We start from the raw sequence: 14,443 nt of genomic DNA, 5'->3' as shown, positions 1-14,443 counted from the left end.
GACCATAAAAGCTACAATTCTAATAAATACTAACACAGCACTGGCTGAAAAAGCATGCTTAGTCTTGTAGTTCAACAGCTCAGTGGTGGTTGTTTACCTATCTCAGACCCTGTTCACACTTGTGCACTGTACTGCAGGCAAAATGTAGCCCTGGTTCTCAGCACGCCTACTGAAAAGGAAAAGCTAAGCTGTCAGGAAAGTTTTTTTCCTATGCAAAACACTGCAAATTCAGTATACTGTGTTTTTTTCATGAATGTTAAATTCTGCAACATTTACATGCAATTTTATACAACAAAAAAACACTGCAATAAAGGGCTACTGCCAGCACATAGTAAATAAAAATAGTGGTCAGGTCAAAAAAAAAGACCGGTTCTAAGCTAATCCTGGTCTATCCAAACCTAGAAAAAAGTTTTGGCTGGAGCTGTACTCTCATAAAAAGTTCACAATGATGTCTGTAACATAAAACACAAACACAGATAATGTTTCATGGCCAAGTGCCTGATATAATAAAAAACAAAAAAACAGTTCTTGTTTCCAGCAGTGATAGAATAGGCATAAAACACACTGCTAACTTGAAACATAAGCAGTAGGTGAGGGGGGGGGGATAACAAGTGTACAAGCAAGAGTGGGGGAATGTGAAAGAGAGTAGACAAAGAAATAGAATGGGAGCAAAGGAGGGAAGTCTTTGTTTACCTGGGAAGCAGGTTGTTAGGTGCTCCATTAGTGCTTCTTGCGTAACAGGTTTTCTTGCAGAATTCATAGTTGAGATGGCCAAGCAAAGGATCTCCCCGAGAGGGATAAACTGTGACTGGCTGATTGGAGACATACTAATAGGGGATACATCACCTATAAAGAAAAAAAGCAAATTTGTCATATAAAAAAAATGTTTAAAATGCATGAAGCTTAGAAAAGACACATTTACAGGATAAACATGTATAGCTTACATACTTTCTGACATTGCAGGCAGTTACTGCACTAATGCATTCCGCATTACAAGTGGCAAAGCCACTGCTCTGTGCTGAACACTCATTCGCTTTCCACTGCAGCGTACGGCAGCACGGCTAGACAGGAAAGTGTGTGATGTGGGCTGTTCTTGGAGGAGAGGATTACAATCATTTACAGGCACTAGGGGTGGGGAATAAGGAATTAGAGTAATGTGCTTTGTAATTACAATCTCAATATTCCACTGCTTGCAAAGTATCCATGTAGAGGGTGGGGGTTATTTCAAATTGAGATAGTGAGCACTGGAAAAACATTTCTAATACATTTAATGATGACAAAAGCACCTGAAATACAATTAAAAAAAAAAAAGATTATATATATATATATAGATATCTATCTATATAGATATCTATATATAGTTATCTATCTATAGATATATATATCTATAGATATATATATCTAGATATATATAGTTTGAAATCAAACTTGCCTTCAGTGTGAACCCAGGCTAAAACCTAGAAGCTGATTGGTTACTATGTACAGCTGCACCAGAATCTGTGTGCACCAGTTTTAGTAAAGCCCCTTTCACACATTCGTTTGATCAGTTCAGTCACTTTTTTTCAAAGAAAAAACTTATGAAGTTTGCATCAGTTTTTTTACATCCGCCAGCTACAGTCCTTGACCACTTGAGTCCCGGAGCCATTCTTTTATAGCTGCACGATTCTGGCTAAAATGAGAATCACAATTTTTTTGCTTAGAATAAAGATCATGATTCTGGCAGCGTAAAAAAATCTCACATTATACAAAAAAATTGGGCTAACTTTACTGGTTAGTTTTTTTAAAATTCATTAAAGTGTAATTTTTTCACAAAATACAGTGCGCACAAATACAGTGTGACATAAAATATTGCAACCACAACCATTTTATTCTCTAGGGTCTCTACTAAAAATGTATATGTATATATGTATATATATATATATATATATATATATATATATATATATATATATATATATATATATATATATATATATATATAAACACATACATACACACTATATTACCAAAATTATTGGCACGCCTGCCTTCACTTGAACTTTAATGGCATCCCAGTCTTAGTCCGTAGAGTTCCATATTGAGTTGGCCCACCCTTTGCAGCTATAACAGCTTCAACTCTTCTGGGAAGGCTGTCCACAAGGTTTAGGAGTGTGTCTATGGGAATGTTTTACCATTCTTCCAGAAGTGCATTTGTGAGGTCAGGCATGATGTGGATGAGAAGGCCTGGCTCACAGTCTCCGCTCTTATTAATCCCAAAGGTGTTCTATGAGGTTGAGGTCAGGACTCTGTGCAGGTCAGTCAAGTTCCTCCACCCCAAACTCGCTCATCCATGTTTTTATAGACCTTGCTTTGTGCACTGGTGCGCAGTCATGTTGGAACAGGAAGAGGCCATCCCAAAACTGTTCCCACAAAGTTGGGAGCATGAAATTGTTCAAAATGTCTTGGTATGCTGACGCCTTAAAGCGGAGTTCCACCCAAAAGTGGAACTTCCACTTATCTGATCTCCCCCCCCTCTGTTGCCACATTTGGCACCTTTCGGGGGGATGTGGGAGTGGGTAACTGTTTTTGACAGGTACCCTGTCCCCATATCCGTTGGACCACGCTGCAGCGAGGTACGTCAGAAGCCCGGCCCCCCTCCTCCTCCTTCCCCTGCTACCGGCCCAGTGCGCACATGCGCAATAGGGCCCCGCTGTGAAGCTGCAAGGCTTCATTGCCAGGATCCCTTACCAGCAATGGCAGCGGAAGCACCCGATAGCCGATTGGCTGGGGTGCCAACATCGCTGAATTCCAGAACAGGTAAGTGTCCTAATATTAAAATTCAGCAGCTACAGTATGTGTATTTTTGTAGGGGTGGGGGCGGAACTCCGCTTTAAGGCTGGGTTCACACTATTGCGAATTGGAGCCAGTTCACACATCTCCGGGGCGAATTACACAGGAGTCCTGTGCGTCTTCTGGTCCATTTCAGGCGCGAATTCAGCCAAAAATTCGGGCTGAAATAGGTCCTGAAACGGTGAGCCACTCCATGCTGCGGCATGAACCCAACCTAATGCCCCGTACACACGGTCGGATTTTCCGACGGAAAATGTGTGATAGGACCTTGTTGTCGGAAATTCCGACCGTGTGTGGGCTCCATCACACATTTTCCATCGGATTTTCCGACACACAAAGTTTGAGAGCAGGCTATAAAATTTTCCGACAACAAAACCGTTGTCGGAATTTCAGATCGTGTGTACACAAATCCAACGCACAAAGTGCCACGCATGCTCAGAATAAATAAAGAGATGAAAGCTATTGGCTACTGCCCCGTTTATAGTCCCGACGTATGTGTTTTTTACGTCACTGCGTTCAGAATGATCAGATTTTCCGACAACTTTGTGTGACCGTGTGTATGCAAGACAAGTTTGAGCCAACATCCGTCGGAAAAAATCCTAGGATTTTGTTGTCGGAATGTCCGATCAATGTCCGACCGTGTGTACGGGGCATAAAAGAGTTCCCTGGAACTAAGGGGCCAATCCCAACCCCTGAGTCCTGAGCTCAACCCGATAGAACAGCTTTGGGATGAATTAGAACAGAGACTGAGAGCCAGGCCTTCTTGGTTACATCAGTGCCTGACCTCACAAATGTGCTTCTGGAAGAATGGTCAAACATTCCCATAGACATACTCCTAAACCTTGTGGACAGCCTTCCCAGAAGAGTTAAAGCTGTTTTAGCTACAAAGGGTGGTCCAACTCAATATGGAACTCTACGGACTAAGACTGGGATGCCATTAAAGTTCATGTGCGTGTAAAGGCAGGCGTCCCAATACTTTTGGCAATATAGTGTATATGAAGTGATTAGCTCGGAATGGATTTAGCTTGCAGTATCACATCAAAAAGCATCAAGGAAGCCAAGGCTCTCTTTCTTTCTTTCAAGTTTCATTCAATCAGCAGATTCCCCCATCAACACACTCTGTGCTTGAATCCTTCAAACAGTGCTTTTGTGTTTTATTGTGCACTATAGTCGGGGGCAAAACCCAACAGGCTGGTTGTACACAAGTCAATCTATAGATCGACTTATGTACAACTAGCTAGCCCACTCATTCTGCCGGTCCCTGCTGACCCAGATGAATTTCGTTCCATGTATGGCCAGCTTAAATTTTCCCAGTCTTGCCAGTGTAACATAACAGAGATGAACAATCCTAAACAAGTCTGTCTCTGGCTGAATTTAGTTGTTGAAACTGAAAATCCCAGACATAATCCCAATCATCATTATCAAGACTCGTAAGACCCAGTGTCCATTTCTCCCTGCACTTTCTGGAAGTGCAGGCTGCAAAGACTCAACTCTGGTGGACTGGTTGGTATTTGCTAGGTCAAATGGAGAAGTATAGGGTCTATGCAGTTAATTGTGACAAAACAGATACCATTTTGGGAGGGAGTGTTGAGATTTCCATGCAGTAAACGAAAGGAGTTTGCCATTACCAAACAAGTCCCCAAAGACCTTAATATCCTTTGATACCCAAATGACTGGCTTCAGGATCTGAAGTAGGTAGGGAAGATTAGAATTATTCTATAAAGGACTATAAGAAGACCATTGTTTAAAAGTAACTTTATGGAGGGCTTGAGTCCTGCTCCATTCTTTAATTGTAGTTGTGGTGAGGTAGAGAGTATATAAAGAAGTGACTGCAGTGCCTCATTTGAGTCCAGGGATGTAACTTCAACTACAACCAAAGTATTTTCTTTATCATGCGTAAGCTAGTTGTGGGCAATGCGAAAGTTGTCCTGCCAGAAAATACTGAAAGAAGTTGGGGAGTGCCTGGTCTCCAAAAGATAAAGGTTGTCTTAAAATGGATTAGCTAAGTCTGGGAGTCCTATTATTCCATACAAAGGAGGATATTTGTAGGTCTGTTGTTTAAAAAAAGACAATTGGATCTAGACAGGGCTCTAAGTACATATAGGAAGAAGAGAAGCAACTTAATCTTCCTTAAAATCTGCAAAAAATAAAAAAATAAAAAAATCACTTGTATACCCAGATATTTTATGTTACCAACTGGAAAAGCATCTTTTTTATCTTGGACCGTAATTGGAAGTCAGTTGGAATTATTTGTGATTTTCCACAGTTTATTTTAAGGCCAGAGAAAACAGGGAACTGCTCCAGAGTTAATAGTGCAGATTTAAGGGATACATTTGGATCTCCGAGGAACAAAACCATACTGTCTGTGTAAAATACAACTTTATGCATCAGGAGACGTATTTCTGTTATCTTTGATGTTAAAATAAAGTCTGATTTTATGTTTTTTTTTTTGTTTTGAAAATTTTGAACAAGGTTTCCTTTTAACCAATGCTTTACTATATAGGTTTCAGCTATGTATATGTAGGTTGCACAGTGCTGGCTCCTAGGTCCAAGCCTGCCCTAAGACCCTTTCAGTGGCCAGAATACTCTTCAGTTCTCCGCTGCAGTACAACACAGCAGTTGGACTTTGTGTAGTTTTAATTTTCTAATTTCTAGATAAAGAAAAATAAACTCCAATGCAATCAGCACCACGGACAGCACATAAAGTACCCTCATAGAATTTTAAGCCAAAATTAATATAATTTTTTTTTCCTGAAAAGTAATATTTTTGCATAAATGAATATATATTTGTACATTCTGCATTAGAATGATGCTACATTCAAGCAATAATATGCAATCCCATGTGAACATTTTTTTCCCCATGGAACCTTTATTTTTCACACTTTAATGCATTAAACCCAAAGTATAATCTAAGCAGGACTTGGAGCCCAAATTGAATGCTGTGACAACCCCCTACCACTGACAGTGAAAAATGACTTCATAGGAGCACAGCCGAGTATGTTTATTCCAGTAAATTCGTAAGATGGGGTTTCCTAACATAATACTGAGTTACGTAAATTTTTTTTCTTCAATGAAGTCTTGATTTGTCTCAGGGCAATGTAGGATATAGTAAGTCTTTCATGTGAAGAGTCTATAGCTCCAGTGCAAAAATTACATTTGAAATGTTTACCAGGAGGACATTGCCAGTGGCATGCGATGCGTTTCCCATTGTACACATAAAACTCGTTTCAGAACAGAATTTACTAAGAATGGTTCTCTCTAAGACAGAGTAGATAGTACAAATCTTGCTTTAGTCCCATCTTTTATGGAGTCCATTAACTTTTGTTGTTGTTTATAGAGAGTTCTCATTTTTCAGCTCACAGCCAGAGGGAGATGAGAAAGCCGTGCGGTTCAGCGTTTTTCAGGGCATGCAGAGTGTGTGTATATAGATGTATGTATGTATATGTGTGTAAATTAGTGTTTTCTGCTAGGAAATCTGAAATGGCACTCCCCAGACAAGTTCTAACAAAAAAGAAATGTGGGGTTGATTTAGGAAAACTGGAGAGTGCAAAATCTGGTGCAGCTCTGCATGATAGCCAATCAGCTTCTAACTTCAGCTTTGACTAAAAAAACCTGGAACCGGATGGGTTTCTATGCAGACCCATGCGTCCATCCCTAGACTCCTATGAAAACAAATAATATGCATATGTAATCAACGTGAACAGCCTGCTAACACTAAGGCCCCTTTAACACGGGCTTTCTGATCAGGTCCACCTGTTAGGTTTTCAGGCGGACCTGATCGGAGCCTCCATTCACCCCTTTTGAGCGGCGGATGTCAGCGGTGACATGTCCGCTGCTATCCGATCCCTTAAATCCAGACGATGGTGACCCTATTTTCCATCCAACTAGCCAATGGGATCCACCTGTCCATTTTCATCCAATCTCCCCATAGAGGAGAGCGGGGCTCTGACAGGTCAATCTCAGCACAGTGACCAGAGATGGACCTGTCATCTGTCTGCTCAGCGGGGATCAGCGGATCGATCTCCCGCTGAGCAAAGCAGAGTCTGCCGGCTGACCGCCCATGTGAAAGGACCCTAAAGAGTTTCACACCCACAACAAACTTGCATTAATATATAAACTAGTGCTGCGCTGTTGGGAAAGAAAAATAGATCATTCGCCAACACTTCTGTAGAAAAAAAAAAAAAAAACAACAACAACAACAACAATGCAAGAGCATAAATCAATCACAATAAACAAGCTTTGACAAGGAACCCCCGTTCACATGGGGCCAATTTGACAGGCCAAATCGCATCTCAAATCGCCGCCTCTTTGCCGGCAACGTCTGAATCGGTGCGACTTTGCGGTGCCGCACTGATTCCCAAGAGTAGTTCATGCACTACTTTTGGCGATGTCGGGGGTGATTTCAATAGACATCTGTGCAGGAACCCACACAGATGTCTCTCAAATCGCCCCCAGAGTCAGACTGAAATGCCAGTTTGAAATCAAACCTGCCTTCAGTGTGAACCCAGGCTAAAACCTAGAAGCTGATTGGTTACCATGTACAGCTGCACCAGTTTTAGTAAAGCCCCTTTCACACATTCGTTTGAGTCACTTTTTTTCAAAGAAAAAACTTTTGAAGTTTGCATCAGTTTTTTACATCCGCCAGCTACAGTCCTTGACCACTTGAGTCCCGGAGCCATTCTTTTAGAGCTGCATGATTTTGGCTAAAATGAGATCATGATTTTTTTGCTTAGAATAAAGATCACGATTCTCGCAGCGTAAAATTTTTCACATTATACAAAAAAAAATTGGGCTAACTTTACTGGTTAGTTTTTTTAAATTCATTAAAGTGTAATTTTTTTTTTTAAAAATTGCATTTGAAAGACTGCTGCGCAAATATAGTGTGACATAAAATATTGCAACCACAACCATTTTATTCTCTAGGGTCTCTGCTAAAAAAAATATATATATAAATGTTTGGGAGTTCTAAGTAATTTTCTAGCAAAAAGTGTTTTAGGCCTCATGTACGCTGCTGCTGGTAAACGGACGTTTAGGAGCAGTTTGACATTTTTTCTTAACTGCTCCTAAACTCTCCTCTATGTTATCTTATTAGTATATGTACACAGGTTCGTTTATAGTCATTTCTAGGCAGTTGCTTTTAGAGGCTTTTTTTGGAAATGCGTTCAGAAGCTGTGTTTAGAGGCATTTCAAATGCCAAACGCGGCAACTCGCGTTTAGCCGCATTTCATTTACAGGCGTTTTTCATTTTTGGCTATCTTGGAAAAAAAAAATACATTTTTTTTCAAACGCTTCTAAACGCAAAACGCGGTATGTAAATGCGGCAAAACAGACGTTTTAAACGTAGGTTACTATCTGTCAAGTTAAATCGTTCAGGAGAGGTTGTAAAAACGTCCCGTGTACATGAAGCCTAAGTGGTTAAACTTAGGTTTAGCGTTTCTTTCTTTTGATCTGCTTCAGCAGAGCAGAGAGAATTCTCTGCATAGAAAGAATCGGGAAAATACTTTGCCAAGATTACAAGAGGAAAAAAATCGCGATGACGATTATTAACAATTAATCGTGCAGCTCTACATTTTTTCATGCAAAAACTAACCGTTTGTCTGTTTACAGAAAAATAAGAAAGAAAAATAAGAAAAATAGGGCTTTGATCTGTTCCAAAAAAGGGATGTTGCCGGAAGCGGATGTATATGGATGATCATCCACTTACATCCGTTTTTCCATTGAGACGCATTGACGTCCATTTAGCCATCACTGGATGGGTGAAAAACGAGCAAACAAGGGGCCTAAATCTGCCCCAATGTGTCCATTCATAAGTGTCCAAATCCTTGGCTTTGATCCCTGATGATTTAGCGCTTATTAACGGACACGTAACAGTCTAATTTTTACTTTAAGCTGGTTTAATATTTTGTGATCTCATACTTAGTAACACTGAAGTCTGCGTGTATAGCTTACATGTAGACACTTTTCTCATGCCGTATTTCTCCAAGCAAAGCTGACCACACACAGTATGAGCAATGATATTACATCACCCTTCCATGTACGCCACAGAGATATTTACATCAGATGATTGCTGTCCATCTCTCAAACAAGAAGTTGTTCAGTGTATATTTTGCTTATTTTGACCTGAACAGTTCATAAATGTGCTGCACGTTACATACATAGGGAGGTTGTGTGACATGTGTAAGGCCTCGTTCACACGGCATACTTAAGCATACAACCAAGTGAGGGCCATGTTTTGCCTGCGTGGGATGCCAGATATTCCATCCATCCCTGTATAGGCAGTTCCATTTATGTCAATTGGGATGCAGCACCTTCATAGACACAGCCACTGCTCCAAATTTAACATCCGTGTGGGTGCGGATCCCCAAACACAGATGGGGTGAGTTCAGGGACCCACACAGACATCAAATTGGGAGCAGTGGCTATATCCATGCGTTCCAATTGACACGAATGGGACAGCCTGCATGCCGATGCACAGAACACCTGTGAATATCATGCAGGCAACAGACAATCCTCACACAGGTACACCCCTGTGGATGGGGCCTAGCTCATCACACATGATATAATTTGTCTAATCTTATCTACAAGCTATAAAGTACACGATCAGGTAGGTCCATGCACTACATATTTGTTGGCAGACCTAGAGCTGCACGATTCAGGCCAAAATGAGAATCACAATTTTTTTGCTTAGAATAAAAAGATCACGATTCTCGCAGCATAAAATCTTTCACATTATACAAAAAAAATTGGGCTAACTTTACTGTTTTTTTTTTTTAATTCATTAAAGTGTAATTTTTTCCCCAAAAAATTGCATTTGAACGACTGTTGCGCAAATATAGTGTGACATAAAATATTGCAACCACCTCCGTTTTATTCTCTAGGGTCTCTACTACTAAAAGAAAAAAAAATATATAACATTATCTATATATATATATATATATATATATATATATAATGTTTGGGGGTTCTAAGTAATTTTCTAGCAAAAACAAAAAATGATTTTAACTTGAAACCAACAAATGTCAGAAAAAGGTTTAGTGTTTAAGTGGTTAAACTTCCCTCATTTACACACCAAAGTGTATTCCTTTGATCTAAAGGACAAATTGTTACAATGTTTATACTTAAGTTCCACAGCTAAAGAATGTTGTGATTCTTGGCAGACCGTTTTTTTTTCCCCTCTTTCTTTTGACAGCTGTTGGCTTTAGCAGAGCAGAGATAATTCTCTGCATAGAAAGAATTGGGAAATACTTTGTCAAGATCCCAACGGAAAAAAAAAAAAAAAAATCACAATTACAATTCTTAACGATTAATCGTGCAGCTCTAGGCAGACCTAAACTAGATTGTACACAATCGGATTTCTACACAAATTCAACTGCAGTTCCATGCAAGTATAATCAGTAAATTGCCAATGTTATTCAGAAACTTTTCAGATACGTTCTGGATAGGTCAGAAAGTTTTCACTTTTCCAGGAACGCACTACAGTCCATTTAACATGGTTTCCAATATGTCACGTTCACATCTCTGCATTTTCTAGAGAAGTGATCAGGGACATTTTGTCCCGCAGCAGGATGCATTTTTGTTCCATAGACTTCAATGGAAATGCAATGCAAATGCATCAAAAACACAGTGCTTGTGTTTTTGATGCATTTCTGCTGCACTTTTGCTGGTTTCTCCTGCAAGACAACATACCTCCAAAAATGCAAAATGCATAAAAAATGCGTAAGAAACGCAAAACCCACCTGGAAAATGCATCAACTGCAACTTGCATATGTGTGAACAAGGCCCAAATCAATGCTTGGATAAAGAATTAAAAAAAAAAAAAAAAGTTACCTGAGCCCTGAGCAGGCCTTGATCTAAAATGTACAGACAGCGGGCCAAACATGGTAAATTTGGATCAGTCAGGCTGGATTCACACCACGGTGTTAGGCCCTTTTCACACTGGGGCGTCGGCGGTAAAGCACCGCTACTCTTAGCGGCGTTTTACCGTCGTTTTAGTGGCGGTTTTCGGCCGCTAGCGGGGCGCTTTTAACCCCCGCTAGTGGCCGAAAAAGGGTTAAAACGACCCGCAAAGTGTCGCTTGTCGGCGGCGTTGCCCATTCATTTCAATGGGTAGGAGTGGTAAAAGAATGGTGTATACACCGCTCCAAAGATGCTGCTTGCAGGAGTTTTTTTAACGTCCTGCCAGCGCATCGCCTCAGTGTGAAAGTCCTCCGGCTTTCACACCGAGACTGCAGGGGAGCCGTTTTTGAGGCGCTTTAGAGGCGCTATTTTTAGTCCAAAAGTAGGGCTGGGCGATTTTCTCCAAAATAAAAATAAAAATCTGCGATTTTGTTAAAAAAAAACCTCAATTCACGATGCGAATAGAGTTTTTTTTTTTTGAGGCCTAATAAATCTCCCAGTGCTGCATACAGTATAATTATTTGCTTAGGTCCCCATTTTATCTAAAATCTAGCCTGGTTGCAAGCTCTGCCCCTATTAAGGGCCCCTTTACAACCCTCTGTTCCAGTGTAATGCTTTAAGACGTATTATGTTAAGTCAGTTCTTTTATTTCATTAGGCTACCAGCACAAAAGAATAGCCAAATAAAGTATCTACAACGTTTTTATTGGTGTACCACAGTGCACCGTACTGTTACCCCTATCACACTGAGGCGTTTTTCAGGCGCTTTTGGGTAGGGCTGGGGAAAAAAAATCGATTCAAATCTTGAATCCAGTTGAGAGGTCAAATCGATTCAAAATTTAAAGTGGGGTTCCGGCCGAAATTATACTTTTTAAATAAAAGTACCCCTATAATACACAAGCTTAATGTATTCTAGTAAAGTTAGTCTGTAAACTAAGGGCTGTTTTGTTAGTTTATAGCAGTAGTTTGTTATTTTATAAACTTACAGCAGGCCGTGGCCATCTTAAGTGTCATCTGAAGCCAGACTGTATTTCTTCCTGGATCTCATCCTTGCAGATCTCGCACATGCTCAGTGCAGCACAAGCAGTGTAATAGGTTTCAGGTCAGGTTTCCATAGCAACGGCAGTGTCAGAGGAAGTTGCCACCCCTTCCCAGAAGGCATTGCAAACAGGAAACGATGCGATGGGCCGCGGCCAGGGAGGAGGAAGTGAAAAATGAATACAGCAGATATACAGTAGGTGCTGAGAAAAAAAATTTAAAATATCCAATTCGTTTACAGTGCACAGGTTAGTGAGGGATGCTGAAGAGTTGTAAAAGTGGGTGGAACTCCACTTTAACCACTTAAGGACCGCCTAACGCCGATTTACGTCGGCAAGGCGGCACGGGCAGGCAAAATCACGTACATGTACGTGATTTGCCTCTCGCGGGTGGGGGGTCCGATCGGACTCCCCCCCGGTGCCCGAAGCGGTCCCGTTCTGTTCCCCGGCGATCCGAGATGAGGGGGAGGCCATCCGTTCGTGGCCCCCCCCTCGCGATCGCCGCCGGCCAATGGGAACACTCCTTTGCTGCTGTATGCTAAACAGCAGCAAAGGAAATGATGTCATCTCCCCTCGGCTCGGTATTCCGTTCCAGCGCCGAGGGGAGAAGACATCAATGTAAGTGCACAACACACTACACACACAGTAGAACATGCCAGGCATACAAAACACCCCGATCCCCCCCCCGATCGCCCCCCGATCCCCCCCCAATCACCCCCCCCCTGTCACAAACTGACACCAGCAGGTTTTTTTTTTTTTTTTTCTGATTACTGCATAGTGTCAGTTTGTGACAGTTACAGTGTTGGGACAGTGAGTATTACCCCCCTTTAGGTCTAGGATACCCCCCTAACCCCCCCTAATAAAGTTTTAACCCCTTGATCACCCCCCATCGCCAGTGTCGCTAAGCGATCGTTTTTCTGATCGCTGTATTAGTGTCACTGGTGACGCTAGTTAGTGAGGTAAATATTTAGGTTCGCCGTCAGCGTTTTATAGTGACAGGGACCCCCATATACTACCTAATAAATGTTTTAACCCCTTGATTGCCCCCTAGTTAACCCTTTCACCACTGATCACCGTATAACCGTTACGGGTGACGCTGGTTAGTTTGTTTATTTTTTATAGTGTCAGGGCACCCGCCGTTTATTACCGAATAAAGGTTTAGCCCCCTGATCGCCCGGCGGTGATATGCGTCGCCCCAGGCAGCGTCAGATTAGCGCCAGTACCGCTAACACCCACGCACGCAGCATGCGCCTCCCTTAGTGGTATAGTATCTGATCGGATCAATATCTGATCCGATCAGATCTATACTGGCGTCCCCAGCAGTTTAGGGTTCCCAAAAACACAGTGTTAGCGGGATCAGCCCAGATACCCGCTAGCACCTGCGTTTTGCCCCTCCGCCCAGCCCACCCAAGTGCAGTATCGATCGATCACTGTCACTTACAAAACACTAAACGCATAACTGCAGCGTTCGCAGAGTCAGGCCTGATCCCTACGATCGCTAACAGTTTTTTTGGTAGCATTTTGGTGAACTGGCAAGCAAGCACCAGGCAGCGTCAGGTTAGCGCCAGTACCGCTAACACCCACGCACGCACCGTACACCTCCCTTAGTGGTATAGTATCTGATCAGATCAATATCTGATCCGATCAGATCTATACTAGCGTCCCCAGCAGTTTAGGGTTCCCAAAAACGCAGTGTTAGCGGGATCAGCCCAGATACCTGCTAGCACCTGCGTTGTGCCCCTCCGCCCGGCCCAGCCCAGCCCACCCAAGTGCAGTATCGATCGATCACTGTCACTTACAAGGCACTAAACGCATAACTGCAGCGTTCGCAGAGTCAGGCCTGATCCCTGCGATCGCTAACAGTTTTTTTGGTAGCATTTTGGTGAACTAGCAAGCACCGGCCCCAGGCAGCGTCAGGTTAGCGCCAGTACCACTAACACCCACGCACGCAGCATACGCCTCCTTTAGTGGTATAGTATCTGAACGGATCAATATCTGATCCGATCAGATCTATACTAGCGTCCCCAGCAGTTTAGGGTTCCCAAAAACGCAGTGTTAGCGGGATCAGCCCAGATACCTGCTAGCACCTGCGTTTTGCCCCTCCGCCCGGCCCAGTCCAGCCCACCCAAGTGCAGTATCGATCGATCACTGACACTTACAAAACACTAAACGCATAACTGCAGCGTTCGCAGAGTCAGACCTGATCCCTGCGATCGCTAACAGTTTTTTTGGAAGCTTTTTATTGAACTGGCAAGCACCAGCGGCGTAGTACACCCCGGTCGTAGTCAAACCAGCGCTGCAGTAACACTTGGTGACGTGGCGAGTCCCATAAGTGCAGTTCAAGCTGGTGAGGTGGCAAGCACAAGTAGTGTCCCGCTGCCACCAAGAAGACAAACACAGGCCCGTCGTGCCCATAATGCCCTTCCTGCTGCATTCGCCAATCCTAATTGGGAACCCACCACTTCTGCAGCGCCCGTACTTCCCTCATTCACATCCCCAACCAAATGCAGTCGGCTGCATGAGAGGCATTTTCTTTATGTCCTCCCGAGTACCCCTACCCAACGAACCCCCCCAAAAAGATGTTGTGTCTGCAGCAAGCGCGAATATAGGCGTGACACCCGCTATTATTGTCCCTCCTGTCCTGACAATCCTGGTCTTTGCATTGGTGAATGTTTTGAACGC

The 14,443-nt window shown here is 42.5% G+C and overlaps 1 protein-coding gene across 2 annotated transcripts in view; it reads right to left on the bottom strand.

The window, feature by feature from the left end:
* The window catches only part of STOX2 (storkhead box 2), a 308,332-nt gene that overhangs the window by 76,783 nt on the left and 217,106 nt on the right, over positions 1-14,443 (bottom strand). For both annotated transcript variants that reach the window (XM_073607045.1, XM_073607053.1), the window contains exon 2: positions 694-846. In XM_073607045.1, coding sequence (XP_073463146.1) covers positions 694-846 — 153 coding nt within the window. The remainder of the gene's footprint in view (positions 1-693; positions 847-14,443) is intronic.

This window comes from Aquarana catesbeiana, linkage group LG01, assembly GCF_042186555.1.
Source record: "Aquarana catesbeiana isolate 2022-GZ linkage group LG01, ASM4218655v1, whole genome shotgun sequence".
NCBI classification, from domain to species: Eukaryota; Metazoa; Chordata; class Amphibia; order Anura; family Ranidae; genus Aquarana; species Aquarana catesbeiana.
This window is presented reverse-complemented; position numbering and strand designations above follow the sequence as displayed.